Source organism: Thalassophryne amazonica, chromosome 2, assembly GCF_902500255.1.
Source record: "Thalassophryne amazonica chromosome 2, fThaAma1.1, whole genome shotgun sequence".
Classification (NCBI taxonomy): domain Eukaryota; kingdom Metazoa; phylum Chordata; class Actinopteri; order Batrachoidiformes; family Batrachoididae; genus Thalassophryne; species Thalassophryne amazonica.
Window position 1 is genome coordinate 141,510,995 of NC_047104.1, and position 16,836 is coordinate 141,527,830.

A 16,836-nucleotide genomic window follows, 5' to 3' on the forward strand; every position below is an offset into this window, starting at 1 on the left:
ATCTACATTAGTGGAAATTACCTTTTGTTTTTGTGTGTGTCATAGCTATGTTCAGAGTGCTTGTAAAATCTTCAAGGCAGCTGAGGAATGTCGTCTGGACAGAGATGAGGAGAAGGCATATGTGCTCTACATGAAGTATTTAACAGTGTATGATCTCATCAAGAAAAGACAAGACTTCAAACTTCAACCGGTATAAAGTTTCAATCATTTGGAACTTTAAGTATTTGTTAAACAGTGGGATCAGCCACAACCGGGTATACCAGCAGCAGGACATAAAAGTGAAAAAATGTATATCTACAGATTTGCATAAATTAACACCCAACTATGTCCTCCTTAACAAAAAAGAGTTTTTGTGTTTGTTTTAGTGTCCGCATCCTAATTTTTCGTATTGGTTAGAGTAGTGTCCGTGGAATTTATTGTTGATTGAGCTACCATGTACATTATTACAAGTTATTCTCACAAAAATTTTACTTTTAATGCTTTCATGAATGTATCGAAGCTATCAGTAGTTCTAGTTGAAATGTCCAGGTGTATTATTTGAGCTTTCACATCTGTAACGCATGTTTAGTTGTAAAATGTTAGCACATACATGGAAAAACATCAATAGTTCTAAAGATTTACATTTTAACTACACAAGTGAGACTAGCTACAAAGATTAGACTAAGGAATACTTTTATTCAAAGTAATCTCATTATATTTCAGGTTCATATAGCAGTAAGTTGTCAGTCGTATTTTATTGAGGGACGACACTACATAGGGGCAGAAACTATGGCATAGGTTTCATGGACTTGTATGAATTAGACAAAGTCCTGCAATAACATATAACAACTCTGCTATGAAACAATATATTTATCTATACTGGTATAGAGTTGAAATTATTTTGAAGCTAATATTCTGCACATTACAGGAATGTGTAATGGGGACAGACACCTACCTAATTTTTCACATACTCGTGCATAATTGTGAAACCAGAGTTGGTGTTGCCAAGTAGGTTACCAATATCAAAAGTTGTTGTCTGAAATAAATCTAATAATGTTTTTAAAACAAAAAAGACAAAATAAGTAGAAGTTTAGATTATTAGTTTAATTTCAGATGAATGTTGTTATTGCTCATATAAAATTTTCAAATATTTTGTAACAGGAATTCAGAGTTCCATGGTAATGACTATTGTAACATACAAATACACACTTTTTTATATGTCATAAAGGAAATCTTAATTAAATGGTAAATAGACTGCATTTATATAACGCTTTTCCATCTGCATCAGACACTCAAAGCGCTTTACAATAATGCCTCACATTTACTCCGATGTTAGGGTGCTGCCATACGAGCCGCTCACTACACACTGGAAGAAAATTTAATTAACATTTTTGGTTCCCCCAAAAAGAGAAATGATTTATATAGTTCCAAAAACAATATCCATTATACAATACAGCTCAAATTGATTGATTTGAAAGCTTGTTGCAAGACAAAATGCGCCCTGATTGTGGCTGACCTTAGTGTAAGAAATTATGCATCTTGGGTATTTCTGATCAAACATTTGCCTAATTCCATGTGCACAGGACTACTTCCTAACCATGCTTGGACCATCCAACTTTAAGAAAGCCATTGAAGAAGCTGAGAAGCTTTCAGAAAGCCTGAAACTTAGGTTGGCAGTTTTGATTGTTTTTATATAACTCAAACTTAGAAAAGACATTGAAGGGGGAAAAAGTGTTGAATATTTTCTGATTTGTATTTTGAACAGGTATGAAGAAGTTGAAGTTAGAAAAAAGCTTGAGGAGGAGGAGAGACAACACGAAATGAAAAAGAGGGAAGAAATAACTGAGAAAGATGGCCAAAGCTCCCCCAAAGCAGCATCTGCTAACAAGAAAGATGTGAAAAAGGTAGAGATATCAAATAAGAATTCTGGTCTGCATTATACATGTTAAGTAACATGTATGCGACATGATTATTTTCATTTGTGTCCAGAGATCAAGAAACCAGTGACCACGTACAGATTTTATTTATTTTTATTTATGTCCAGATATCTAGGATCCAGTGACCATGTACAGATTTAATTTATTTTTATTCATGTCCAGACATCAAGGATCCAGTGACCAATTTAATATTTATTTATTTTGACTCAATAAAATGTTGTTGACATAGAAAACCTGTAAAGCCTACTTTTAGTACACATAAAATTCACAAGAGGTATTGATAAGGGACTCGATAAAAAATCTGATCAATAAGCGGAATCGATAATAGCATTGATATAGATAAAATCTTATCAATACCCATCCCTATTTATAACAGACTGCAAATATAAATTGTAAATTTCAAAAAACATGTACAAATGTAGCAAACAACAAAGTTATATATAACTATTTACATTAAAATGCAGGAAATGCTTCAGGCATTTTTTGTACAACTATTTACAAAACAAAAAGATGCCACACAAATTATTTGTGCAACTCAAAAAAAAAACCATTTCTGTCCAACACAAGCCATGTCACAGGCCTGACACATTGTCATTCCTCCTGTTGTCCTCCTGGAGGCAGCGTTGGCACCTAACTTTGTCTTTGGTGGGGTTTTTTTTTCTCAGCAATACCCCCACGTGGGGAAGTTGATCAGTCCATGTGGGGTCTGTGGTTTTGATTGGTTTACGTCATGCTTTTTTCCACCAATGATAAAGGGGAAGTCGTCGTCCCCTCCCCCCCAACCCAAGAAGAGTAATAAGGACCAACCAAACATATGGGTTGATTATCATTTTTGATTGGTTTAGGTTGTTCATTTTTCAACAAACGCTAAAGGGAAAGTCATGTTTTTTTCCCCCCTTGTAATTGCTCCTGCCAGAGAGGAGAGAGGGAGTGATGTCCCATTTGCGCGCATGCTGGATGAAGCACAGCACAAAGAACCACTCCACACATTACCATAATATTCAGGGAAAAGCCTGGTGAAAATTATTAATCATTATTCAAGTTTTACTGGATCTATCAACAGATTTTAAAATAAGATTAGCCTCCTCTGGAGCAGGCTAAAAACTTTAGTCAGCTAACGCAAAACTTTAGCTGACTCAGCGCTTTGTACAATGACTACCATCAAAAGATTAGTCGACTTAACTAAGTTTAGTCGACTAAACAAGATTAAACCACTTTATGAAACCAGGCCCTCAAGGCATCCGTTAAAATTCTTGCAGGATTATTCAAATCTGGCATTGATGTGCATGTAAAGAAAATGGTAGTTAAGTGTTTTAAATGAATGTAACCGGGATGAAAGTAACAAGCATCAATTGCATCTACATTGTTTGAGTCCCTTTTTTGTTTGGGTGTGTTTGTCAGGTGAAAGGAGAACAGAATGAGCTGATGACTGCAATTTCAAAAGGTAACGTAAATAACACAAAGCAGTCTGGTTACGCTTTGTAGTTCTTGGTGTCACATTGATCAAGCCAGAATTCTTATTTTTTGAAAAAAAAAAAAAAAAATTTTGCAGTGGGATTTTTTTTTTTTAATACAAGTTTTTCTTTTTTGTCATTAATTCATCAAAAAAAAAAAAAAAAAATTTTGCAGTGGGATTTTTTTTTTTATACAAATTTGCCTTTTTTTGTCATTAATTCATCTGACAGCACCAGGTCCCGCTGGTGGAATCACAGCTGAGAATCTTTTTCACATGATGAAGGACCAGGCTATTACAACTATTGTCATGGATGCTCGCAGCCACAGCGACTTTGAGAAATCTCATATACGAATCCCAGCTCAGACCTGCATCAGCGTGCCTGAAGAGGCCATCAGCCCAGGGTAATAAAGGAGTTTTGGTTTGAGGTCTTCAGGTCTGACTTTAGTTTTAAGGAAACTCAGTTCAAATTGCATCTAATCTGTATTTTGATGCTCTGAATATTTTATACTGAAAAATTAAATGTCGAAGCCTCTGCTGTCAGACTCTCTTAGACATCGTTAGTTTGTTTCGTCTGTGTACTGCTTTACTCTTCTTAGAATTTTTGATGATCGTGGTAATATTAATGTATTTATTAGCGTTCTGTCTTTATGACTCACTGTGTCATTAACTGTTTTTTACACAAAATTAGTCTTTACTTGATTTCATGGGTTGCACTGTAATTGGTTCTCAGAATCACTGTGAATCAGATTGAGGGGAAGCTTCCAGAGGAGTCCAAATATCATTGGAAACAGCGGGGTTTTGTGGATTATATTGTCCTGCTAGACTGGTGCAGTTCCATCACTGATCTGAAACTGGGCACCACTTTGCAGAGCCTTAAAGATGCCCTTTATAAGGTATGCGTGTCAAATGTTTTACAATTTACTGCATGCATACATGTGACTTCTAGCATTTTTGTGTCATTGTAGTTTTTGTCTTTTGAGTTTATGTTTGTGCTTTTGACAGTGGGACAGCATCACCATCCTGCGTAGTGAGCCACTGGTCCTGGAGGGAGGTTATGAGAACTGGCTTTTGTTTTATCCCATGTTCACAACCAACGCTAAAGTTCAGCCTCCCAGACAGAGCGTTATCAGCACCCTCCCTCAGTGTAAGTATCAGACCAGCACAGCATTCATCTCGTCGCTGTCACATCTGGGAATTGGAAAGTGGCGATACATGTGTAAAATTGTATCACAATATTTCATGGTATTTTTTGTGCTATAAATGATATGAAAGTAGTACCATTCATCACACTTAGCCATGGGTAAATAGGAGCAGCTGAAAGAACGTGTCCACAATACACCAGCTGTCCAAATATTTATGGACCTGACTATTTCCGTAGTTACCATCGCTTAGTAAGAAAAGCACTACAACATGTGTTTAACCTTTTTTGTAACAACTCAGTTGAAGTATGACACAGACGTGTATATTATGTCATAGTTTTTACATTGCTTGTCAGTTTTGGAACAAGGAACATTAGTCTCGTTTGAGGGTGAGTGATAAAGGGGTTAAATGAAAGAGCATATGACGTACTTCCGCGGACAGCCTCAGTATCATTATTCACATTAAATCTCCCATTTGTCTTGTTCTACTGTCTCCACTGGTAACTGGAAAAAACTGCACTTTTCATGACTGCTTCGGTGATTGCAGCCAAAAACAAATCAGTACACCATTTTTTCCATTAGAAGTGATGTTGTGTTTATGTCCCCGGAAGTGGTGAAATACCACGATATTACGCGTAAATTCAAACGAGACTGTGGTGCCCTATAGAGGATTAATCCTGGGCTGTGGATGGGGGTAATGTAATTATATGGAGAATGGGCAGAGGTGGCGTTTGGACCGGGAACCTTCTGCACTGGATCTGTTTTTGTTGCCTGTGTCACAGAAGTCTCAAACAGCTGTCATGGGTATCTGATACTTATGACAGTTACATTTTTGTGTTAAGATGGAACAAACAAGGATTATGGAAAACAAAATCTAGGTTTGAGTCTTCGATGTGCCTTCCTGCAAAATGCACCTGAATTATAACACTTTTCTTTTAAAGGTGAACTAAATGGCATTTTAAATATTAATATAATTCTATTCAGTTTATTTATATAGCACCAAGTCACAACATAAGTCGCCCCAAGGTGCTTCCCAGGGCTAAAGTCTGATCCCACTTCATCATGAAGCTGTATAATTGGTGATGCAAAGTTTGCTCTGTGCACAGTCTTTCCAGTCACAGAACACAGGTGCTTATAACTCCATGAGGGTTGTCATGGTGTCTTGGTGGCTTCCCTAACTGTGTTCTTTTTGTTATTCCTGTGTTACACACTCTTTCACTTGTCAGTTAGATAATTTGTGTCCCCTCTTATTAACAGTGAACTTCAGCTATCCATCCCTGGATGAAATAAAGCCTCCAAACCCACCAGAGCCTGAGACTAAACCTGAGCTGGAACCATCAGCTCCTTCACTAATGAATGGTGTTGCTCCAACAGACCACAACACACCTAAATCTGTGGTAAATGACAAGTTGCCAGACACCGTCTGTTCCCCCACCACAAACTCCACACATGCTGGACCTGAGCTTAGTAAGAAGAGCCCTGCAGCAGGATCAACCAGCCAGTCAGGTGCCACAGCCAAGGTCTTACCAAAGGTAAGTGCACTGAGAACTGGTTTTGCTGTGATTTAAATTTTCCTGGTGCTATAAATTGGCATCACTCACTGTATTTTAAAATTATTTAAACTTATTTATCTTTGTCACAGTTTGACCGAACCAAGAAGCCATCTGTCAGGTTGTCGGATGAAAGTAAGGCTAGTCAGAATGGTTCAGCAAAAGACTCCGCCCTTAACAGCCCGCTTGTCCCTGACCGTTCATCTAAACCACTATTCAGTCCCAGCACTACTCTGTCCAAAGAAGAACAAAGCCAGACAGACATGTATACTGTGAACGGGACAGAGAAGACCAAATATGAGCAGGAACAACACATCCAAGAGCCGCGTCCTGAAGAAGAGAGACAGGAGAAGGAACAGACGGAGGCAGAGTTGAAACAAAGGCCACAAAGGGAGGACAGTGAAAAGAGAAAGAATGAGGAGGCCAAGCAGCATCAGGAGAAGAGAATTGAGAGGCAAAAGGCACAAGAAGAGGAGGACAAGGAGAACAAAGGATGGGAGGAAAAAGAAAGAAGAGGAAAAGAGCAACACTCTGACACACCATTAAAAAGTACTTCTCTGGATTCTCCTTCTTCTAACCACACTGGCAGTGAGATGAAGGTGAGCTCTCAGAATTCTGTTATGCACCATGACCATTCTTTCCTTTCTTTATAGAAGTTCTCTCCATGTAATACGGAGGTGTATCAGAAAGGACATCGGCACAAAACTTGTGCCAACATGTAGATCCAGCCCACATCTGCTGTGGTGACCCTGAGCAAAACAAGGGAGAAGTCAAAGGGACTGACTACAGAAGTTCTTAAAACAAGTGGGAGTTAAAAGTAGAATTTTCTTTCTGTGTATCACAATTCAAACATGCATTATTCCAGTTATCAAAATGGAGTCAATGCTGGAAATCCAGCCTTGATCTGAGATCTATGGATTTAAAAATAAATAAATAAATAAAATTGAAAACCATTTTCATCAAATTAATATTCCAACTGGCAACCTAATCTCATGAATTAAAATTTTCCTAAAATATGAAAGATTTTTTCATTTATTCATTCATTTTCTGCCCCTTGCCTGGGTCTGGGTCTTGGTGGCAGTAAACCAAGCAGCTCCTCCCACGCTTCCCTATCCTCATCTAAGTCCTCGAATGTTTCCTGGGGGATCCCGGGGCATTCCCAAGCCAGCTGGGAGATATAATCCCTCCACCATGTCCTGGGGTGTGCCTGGAAGACCTCCCTAGGAAGATAACTAGGGGCATCTTCACCAGATGCCCAAACCACCTCAGCTGGCTCCGTTTGATATGAAGTTGTAACGGCTCTACTCAGAGTCTCTCCTAGTTGGTCAAGCTTCTCCCCCTGTCCTGGAGTGTAAGCCCAGATACTTGATGGAGAAACCTCATTTGTGTTGCTTGTATCTGCAACCTTGTTTGAGTCATTACCTGAAGTTCATGTGAGGTAAAGTGTAAATTAGCTGAGAATTTGAGCGTGTCACCTTCTGGCTAATTTTCATTCTTCACGATGATTCAGTACAGAGTCTGTACATCATCACCTGCAGCCCCAGTCTGGCTATCGATCTCACCCTTCAACTTGCCCCCACTCATGGACAAGAGCCTGAGATATTTGAAGGCTTGGGCTACTTGGGGCAGCACCTCCCACATGGCCCAGAGGGGACAGTCCACCCTTTTCCGACGGAGGATCATGGTCTCAGATTTGGAGGTGCTGGTCGTCATCCTAATCACTTCACTCTGCCTAAAACCTGCCCAGTGCACATCTGAACTCAGCCAACAGAACCACATCATCCACAAAAAAGCAGAGCTGCAACTCTGAGGTCACTGAGGATTTTATTATTATTATTATCATTATTATTATTATGTTTTTTACGTCAGCTGTGAAGTTTGTTTGTAAGGTATGTAAGCTAAAAGGCAACAGTTCTTAAAAATAACTGATAGACCAAAACACATCAACAGCTCAGCCAGCTATGTTGATGATATTTTTTTTTACACATAGTGCTTAAGTGTGATTCCAAATCCTTACAGTTAAAGTGCGTGTTTTGTTTGAACAAAATAATTGAATCAGAAATCCTCTTAAATAAAGGCATATGGTTTGATGATTGGTGATAAAGAATATATGGTCATACTAAAAATTCAGAAAATTAATTTAATTAATTTTAGCTTATATAGAGCCAGATCACAACAAAGCTGCCTCAAGGCACTTCACACAACTAAGGTCTAACCTGACCAACCCCTAGAGCAAGCACACGGGCGACAGTGGTAAGGAAAAACTCCTGATGATACTGAGGAAGAAACCTCAAGCAGACCAGACTCAAAGGGATGACCTACTGCTTAGGGCATTCTACCAAAAAGGTTTACAATACAGAACACAACACAACAACAATTGATGAGAGTCTATGCAGGTGTCCAGTCGAGCCACTCGTTGGATCTGTTCGCATCCATTACAGAAATCATCTAATCCAAGATCCAGCTGCATCTCAGACAGAGAGAAAAAGGAAACAATCAGTTGGCCAGAAAAACTACTCTTAAGATATAATTTGTCAGCATTTAGGAACAAGAAAGCAGAACAGATACTAAGGTGATTCACTAACTGACCCAGACTTTAGATAACATTGAAATTCAGGAAAACTTTCTAAAATTCTTTTACCCTTACATCAAAGGTTCACTTTAGAGACATTTTAAAGACTTTTGTGGTGTGTCTGTGTGCGTTTCTTGATTCTACAGAGGGATCCTCTCATAAGAGCAAGAAGTGAGGAGATGGGGCGGAGTGTACCAGGTCTGCCAGATGGCTGGATGAAGGTACAAATTACATACACATACAGTACGCTTGTGCATTAGCTGCTGTTACAATGCAGGTGAATTGTTTGAGAGAGTTATAGAAGATTGACATTTCTGGTAATTTCTGTATTTCTTGTTATCAGCTGCCTGATTTTATTTCTTTTCTTGCCTTTTTTTAATTTGACTAGTTCCTTGACACAGTGACAGGGACCTACCGATACTACCATTCCCCAACCAATCGTGTCCACCTATACCCTCCTGAGGTTACTGTTCCCCAAACCCCCCCTTCCACACCACCAACAGTCAAACAGAAACAGCAAAGACGGGCTGAGCCAGACCCCAACCGCGAGCGAGAACGGGACCAGTCCAAACTGAAACGTTCATACTCCTCCCCTGATATTAGCCAGGACCTGAGAGAGGAGTCCCAGAAGAAAGCCATCCCCCAGACCGCTGCGGCTTCCATACCAACCATCAACAGAGAGACCAAGTATGGCACACTTAGATGTATTATATTCCTAATCAGGGTATTGCATTAGTGTTTCTAGGTGAACAAAATACGAGTATGCTAAATTATAGAGTTTGTATTCAGTTTTGCACAACTGTTATTTAGAATTATATTTGAGTGAGTCCAGTGGAACTGTGCTTAGAGTTTAAAAGTTTGGAGCAATATTGTTGATACATGCGCTTCAGGTTTTCAGAATTGTGTGCATAGTTACATTTTTGTGTATATACAACCGGGGTTAGGGGGTTATTAATAGCATGAACAGCTGCACAAAGATATTTTCTTTTAATCATTACTGTTTCAATAGGGCACAAGGATACTTTCTTTCCCCCTATAGTTGATGCTGACAGTTATTACAGATAGATATAGATTCACATAAAAAAAGATAAACAAAAGCACGGATGCATTTTGATAAAAGCTGTTGCCATGTTGGACAAAGATCTCTAAATACTTTGTCCAGACATGTTGTTGAAAGCAGTGTTTGTTGCATCATGCAAATTAGATGGCTGCCAAAGATCTCATTTACCAGAGTGTGGTGTTTGAAACCACACTCTAGTGTTTGCTTTGACCTCTGAGGATTAACTGTTCAATCAGAATGGAAAATTATCTTGCATGCTGTATTTATTTATATCTAATGAGACATTCATGCCATGGTCTGCTGCTGCACTACTTTGAAATGTGGTGCTTTACAAGACAAATAAGCCAAATAGCCAAATACAGGTGAATAAATTGTTACAGGGTTGAGTCCTGACTTCTGTGTGTCAACAGAAATCATAGGTTGGAATCTAGTCTTTAGGGTTTGTATAGTAATGTATGGAAATACAGTCGGCAGGTTTATTTTTGTTTTAACTGCATTTCTAATCTACAAGGATTTTTTTTTTTTTTTTTTTCCAAGGTGAAACTCCTTCATGAACATTGTAAGATTAAATTGTTCTTTTGCCTTCTCCCCTTTATGTTTGGGGTTGTCACAAAGGATCTGGTATTGATCCACATGTTCATTTGGCAAAGTTTTTTTTTGTTTGTCGTCCCCCCACATGCCTTTTCTTACACAGCTCCATTATAAAATCTCACCCACAGGTTTTCTGCCTTTCTGCCCCATGTTAACGTGCCTGATCAAAGTGCCATGCCAGGCAGGGCACTTCAGAAGTTCTCGGCCTCACCAAGAAAATGTTACTGGAGAAAAATTGTTCTTGCAGTAGTTTTCTGAATAGTGTCCCATAAATTCAATGCACTTGGTCCACTTGGTCACTCTCTTCACGGAAGAAGCTCACATCTTGAGCTTTCAAATACTTTTGTTTCCAGGTGTGCCCGATAGCTTTTTAAAGTACCCTTGTTTGTTGCATAAAGATGTCCATCTTCCATCAATCTGAAAAGGAGGATTTGTAGCTGCTGTTTTATGAAAGATTGTAAAACATTTGTCCATTTAATGACTTTTAATAACACTGCTGCACACTGTCCATGTTGCATATACTGTATGATTTTATGAAATAGTTGCTCACTAAATCAATTTTGATTTTGAACATTTAGCATAATCAAATCAGCAGCTAAAGAAGGTTCCACAAACTGTAACTGGACACACAAGTTAGTTTTGCCATGCTAAGAAGTGTTTGCCCTTCTAATTCCACACACACATTTTTGTATATGTAGTCATGTGAAGTAGTTTGGCACCCTTGTATTACATTTGAAAATTTTGCAACATCAAGCTTAAAAAAAAAAATCAAGATTCTTTATTAAAATGTCTAAAATAATGCATTTTATACTCAAAGTGAAATAAAATGAAATAAAAACAAAATCCAAAACTGGTATGCATAAGTATTGACAGAAATAGGAACAAAGTCATGAGTAAACATATACTTTTTACTCTCCATCATTGGTACATATTAAACCACTGCATTCTTTTGTATTCAGTACTTTTCTCTTCCATCTGTTCAATCTCAATCCGTTTTCCGCTAGGCCGAATACTGCTAAAGTGTATTCTAAAGTGGAGAACGTGCGCCCATCTGCTGCCAAAATCCGCAACCTAAATCCTACATTTGGAGGTCTGGGATCATCTCTGACTGGCCTTCGTAACCTTGGCAACACATGCTATATGAACTCCATCTTGCAGTGTTTGTGCAACACTCCTGCCATGGCTGACTACTTCAACAACAATTATTACATGGAAGACATAAACAGGTCTGGCCACAGATAACTGGAATTACTTGCCATCAACTATATATTTGGTGTGATGAGGCAGCTGAATGATCACAGATATCTTCTACCTCTGTTTCCTCCTGTGCCAGGTCCAACATTCTTGGTCATAAAGGTGAGGTGGCAGAAGAGTTTGGCGTGATTATGAAGGCCTTGTGGGCAGGTCTGTACAAGTGCATCAGTCCACGGGACTTTAAGATCACCATAGGCAAAATCAACGAGCAGTTTGCTTCCTATGACCAGCAAGACTCACAAGAGCTGCTGCTTTTCCTTATGGATGGTCTTCATGAGGACCTCAACAAGGTAGTTTACACAGCTTTTAGCAGGCAAGCAGATTAGGAATTCACAGTGTAGATAGCTGCTCGCAGCACAAAAAAAAGGTTATTTAAATGTTTCATTTATAAGTAAGTATATTGTCTCTCAATGAAACATTTAAAAGTAAATTGTTCAGACAAGGTCTGCTCTGCTTTGCCTTATGCTTGCACCATATGTTGTTGCACATTTGCCTTTAATGATTATAAACTTAGTCTTTTATAATTTTCCTTTTTTCCCTCCCCTTTTTTTATTCCCTCCACTGGGTTTCATTTTGATGGCAAATTAGAGAGTAAGTAAATAGTTGTGTGTGCTTGTTTCTTTTGGATCAGTGTGGCGTTTGCATCTGTTTGGTCTGATGCGCCATCAGAACCTTTTGTGCATGTGGACCTAAGATGCGCATCATTGCCTGTACTGACCGACTTTACTGGCTTCATGTGCTCTTGAGCAGCAGGGAATAGAATGATTTGTAGGAAAGACTGAAACCTGGTTTTAATGTGGGGTAAAAAAGAGATGTTCAAAGCCATCTTTCCACCAATTTGCTATGAATGAAGTTGGTTTAGAGAAGACAAAGAAGGATGGACGTACAGTACTTCCAGACAGTATTCACAGCACTTCACTTTTTCCTTATTTTGTTACACTACAGCGTTATTCCAAAATGGATAAAATTCATTTTTCCCTAAAAATTCTACACACAATTCTCCATAGTTACAATGTAAAAAAAAGTTTTTTGAGATTTTTGCAAATTTATTAAAAATAAAAAAATCAAAGAAATCACATGTACATGAGTATTCACAGCCTTTGCCTTGAAGCTCAAAATTGAGCTCAGGTGTATCCTGTTTGAGATGATTCTACAACTTAATTGGAGTCCGCCTGAAGTAAATTCAGTTGATTAGACATGATTTGGAAAGGCACACACCTGTCTACATATAAGCTCCCACAGAATTGACCTGAATCCCATTGAACATCTCTGGAGAGATTTAAAAAATGGCTGTGACACTCCCCATCCAACCTGATGGAGCTTGAGAGGTGCTGCAAAGAGGAATGGACAAAACTCCCCAAAGATAGATGCACCAAGCTTGTGGCATCATATTCATGAAGTCTTGAGGCTGTACTTGCTGTCAAAGGTGCATCAACAAAGTATTGAGAAAAGCAAACTTTTTCATATTGTCGTTATGGGGTGTTGTGAGTAGAATTTTGAAGGAAAACATTAATGTACTACATTTTAGAAAATGGCCGTAACATAACAAAATGTGGAAAATGTGAAGCGCTGTGAATACTTGCATTGTATATTATGGCAGTCTCTACTTGCTGTCGTTTTGACCCAGTCCGTCCACCTTTACTTAACTTCTTGACCTCATGACTTAGTATGCAACACAGTTCTTATGTCGCTCCATCTCATCACCATCCCTTTTGTGTGAATTTTAGACCTGCCTGCCATCAGGGTGGCCCAGTCTGTCCACTTTGTCTCTCCACCCTAACTGATAATTAAACTCATCTATAAGATAATTTACAAATATTAACCTGACTTTATCTTACTGTTACCTGCATGCAAATGAAACTGAAAGAGATGACATAGGTGCCGAATAAAAACTACATCGTGAACAAAAATTAAGTATATAATTCCCATTGTAGTCCAGCTCTTCTTAGTGTTAATTGTAATGTTTTGCAGAAATCATATTTGGGAGCAGTGTTTCGTGCCTGCCTAAGCTCTCAGTTTGAGTTGTTTCTTTGGACCCTCATGTTGTTTGTCTGCATCTCCCAGGCAGACAACAGAAAGCGATATAAGGAGGATGACGATGACAATGATCATTTGGATGATCAGACGGCAGCAGACCTGGCATGGAGAAAACACAAGATGCTCAATGAGTCCATCATTGTTGCACTGTTCCAGGGTCAGTTTAAATCCACTGTACAGTGCCTCACCTGCCACCGCAAGTCACGCACCTTTGAGACCTTCATGTACCTGTCACTGCCTCTGGCCTCGTCCAGCAAGTGCTCACTGCAGGTCAGTTAGATATGACAAAGCGGCAGCTCTTCTTAGGGTCTTTCATCCTAAAAAAAAAAGTCTGATTGGCAAATTAAATGGGTTTTTTTTTATCAAATATTTATTAGCAAGGTTATACAGCCACGCAAATCCCTTTAAAAACAAATTCATGTCATTGGCCAGTCTTTTCAAAGTTTTAAGTGCTCAAATTTGAATTATATTTTATTATGGAGTGCAGTGAAACATTAATAACATATATATATATATATATATATATATATATATATATATATATATATATATATATATATATATATATATATATACACACTCAAAAATATAAACGCAACACTTTTGGTTTTGCTCCCATTTTGTATGAGATGAACTCAAAGACCTAAAACCTTTTCCACATACACAATATCACCATTTCCCTCAAATATTGTTCACAAACCAGTCTAAATCTGTGATAGTGAGCACTTCTCCTTTGCTGAGATAATCCATCCCACCTCACAGGTGTGCCATATCAAGATGCTGATTAGACACCATGATTAGTGCACAGGTGTGCCTTAGACTGCCCACAATAAAAGGCCACTCTGAAAGGTGCAGTTTTGTTTTATTGGGGGGGGGATACCAGTCAGTATCTGGTGTGACCACTATTTGCCTCATGCAGTGCAACACATCTCCTTCGCATAGAGTTGATCAGGTTGTCAATTGTGGCCTGTGGAATGTTGGTCCACTCGTCTTCAATGGCTGTGCGAAGTTGCTGGATATTGGCAGGAACTGGTACACGCTGTCGTATACGCCGGTCCAGAGCATCCCAAACATGCTCAATGGGTGACATGTCCGGTGAGTATGCCGGCCATGCAAGAACTGGGACATTTTCAGCTTCCAAGAATTGTGTACAGATCCTTGCAACATGGGGCCGTGCATTATCCTGCTACAACATGAGGTGATGTTCTTGGATGTATGGCACAACAGTGGGCCTCAGGATCTCGTCACGGTATCTCTGTGCATTCAAAATGCCATCAATAAAATGAACCTGTGTTCTTCGTCCATAACAGACTCCTGCCCATACCATAACCCCACCGCCACCATGGGCCACTCGATCTACAACATTGACATCAGAAAAACGCTCACCCACACGACACCACACACGCTGTCTGCCATCTGCCCTGAACAGTGTGAACCGGGATTCATCCGTGAAGAGAACACCTCTCCAATGTGCCAAACGCCAGCGAATGTGAGCATTTGCCCACTCAAGTCGGTTACGACGACGAACTGGAGTCAGGTCGAGACCCCAATGAGGACGACGAGCATGCAGATGAGCTTCCCTGAGACAGTTTCTGACAGTTTGTGCAGAAATTCTTTGGTTATGCAAACCGATTGTTTCAGCAGCTGTCCGAGTGGCTGGTCTCAGACGATCTTGGAGGTGAACATGCTGGATGTGGAGGTCCTGGGCTGGTGTGGTTACACGTGGTCTGCGGTTGTGAGGCTGGTTGGATGTACTGCCAAATTCTCTGAAACGCCTTTGGAGATGGCTTATGGTAGAGAAATGAACATTCAATACATGAGCAACAGCTCTGGTTGACATTCCTGCTGTCAGCATGCCAATTGCACGCTCCCTCAAATCTTGCGACATCTGTGGCATTGTGCTGTGTGATAAAACTGCACCTTTCAGAGTGGCCTTTTATTGTGGGCAGTCTAAGGCACACCTGTGCACTAATCATGGTGTCTAATCAGCATCTTGATATGGCACACCTGTGAGGTGGGATGGATTATCTCAGCAAAGGAGAAGTGCTCACTATCACAGATTTAGACTGGTTTGTGAACAATATTTGAGGGAAATGGTGATATTGTGTATGTGGAAAAAGTTTTAGATCTTTGAGTTCATCTCATACAAAATGGGAGCAAAACCAAAAGTGTTGCGTTTATATTTTTGTTGAGTGTGTGTGTGTGTGTATATATATATATATATATATATATATATATATATATATATATCCACCTTGGATCCTGAGTGAAAACAAGTGAGCAGCTGAAGGGACTTAATATAAATAAATACACACACATATAGTTTTTTTTTTTTTTTCTTTCACCAAACAGGGCTGTGAAAACTCCGCAGATCAGAGGAATTCCGCAGATTTCATCATGGGGAGGTGTTAGTGTTGTACTCTGTAATTATCATCATCACTGACTTTTTGAAATGCCTATTCACAACGCGTTTCTTTTTTTGTGACATCGTGCAAGTTTTATAAGTCCCCGGACACTGATCTGTGTGTTACAGATACAAATCTGTGTCCTCGGATCCGCGGAACTTCGCGGAGGAAAAGTGCCACTCAAAGCGTGGCTGTTATGACAGTTGTCGTAAAGCGGGACTGCTTGGTTACTTTGGCGATGCTGTGTGGCTCCTGTAAGACGCTTAAGCTAAATGTAGCATGTGGACATCGCAAACTTTTAGAGCTCTGAAGTTTTTAAAACAAGAATTGTGCAGCCTGTCTGTGTCACGGGCCAACGTCGGACAGAGCGAAGATGGTGAGAAAGACGGTTTGAAAGAGTTTGACAAGGATGAGAATCCGTGGAATTGTCACTGGCTTCATGAACACACCTGAAAGATAAACGGGAAAAGTGAACTGTGATATCAGGAAACACGGTAAGAATTTTTCTCTCCCTGGAAAATAAACATTGTGCTGTTCAAACAGGATTTTAGACAAGATTATGTGACTTTTTTATTATTAATCAAGACTTTCTTTTATTGGAGAACAGACATTGTGGCTTTGAATGGATTTACATGAATTTACACAAGAATCTAAATTAGTTTTTATTAATGTAGAGTTTTTTCATGGGAAAAAAAGACACTGGATTTACGGGAATTTACATAAGAATGTGTGACTTTGATATTTTTACCCTGATTTTCAAAATATTCTACAAACTTTAGCTGTGGTTTTTGAAATGCTATAACAGTCTTTTCAGTCTTCTTGAATTTCATGTAGTTTAATTGTTCTGAGTTCATGT

The 16,836-nt window shown here is 39.2% G+C and overlaps 1 protein-coding gene across 4 annotated transcripts in view; it reads left to right on the forward strand.

The window, feature by feature from the left end:
- The window catches only part of usp8 (ubiquitin specific peptidase 8), a 28,124-nt gene that overhangs the window by 1,874 nt on the left and 9,414 nt on the right, over positions 1 to 16,836 (forward strand). For 2 of the 4 annotated variants that reach the window (XM_034195051.1, XM_034195060.1), the window contains exons 3-16: positions 46 to 190; positions 1,563 to 1,648; positions 1,745 to 1,883; positions 3,318 to 3,360; positions 3,602 to 3,773; positions 4,103 to 4,265; positions 4,375 to 4,516; positions 5,769 to 6,043; positions 6,154 to 6,660; positions 8,780 to 8,854; positions 9,022 to 9,320; positions 11,289 to 11,510; positions 11,618 to 11,831; positions 13,603 to 13,845. In XM_034195051.1, the coding sequence (XP_034050942.1) occupies positions 46 to 190; positions 1,563 to 1,648; positions 1,745 to 1,883; positions 3,318 to 3,360; positions 3,602 to 3,773; positions 4,103 to 4,265; positions 4,375 to 4,516; positions 5,769 to 6,043; positions 6,154 to 6,660; positions 8,780 to 8,854; positions 9,022 to 9,320; positions 11,289 to 11,510; positions 11,618 to 11,831; positions 13,603 to 13,845 (2,725 nt within the window). The remainder of the gene's footprint in view (positions 1 to 45; positions 191 to 1,562; positions 1,649 to 1,744; positions 1,884 to 3,317; positions 3,361 to 3,601; positions 3,774 to 4,102; positions 4,266 to 4,374; positions 4,517 to 5,768; positions 6,044 to 6,153; positions 6,661 to 8,779; positions 8,855 to 9,021; positions 9,321 to 11,288; positions 11,511 to 11,617; positions 11,832 to 13,602; positions 13,846 to 16,836) is intronic. The other 2 variants (XM_034195071.1, XM_034195065.1) reach the window with 2 other exon arrangements.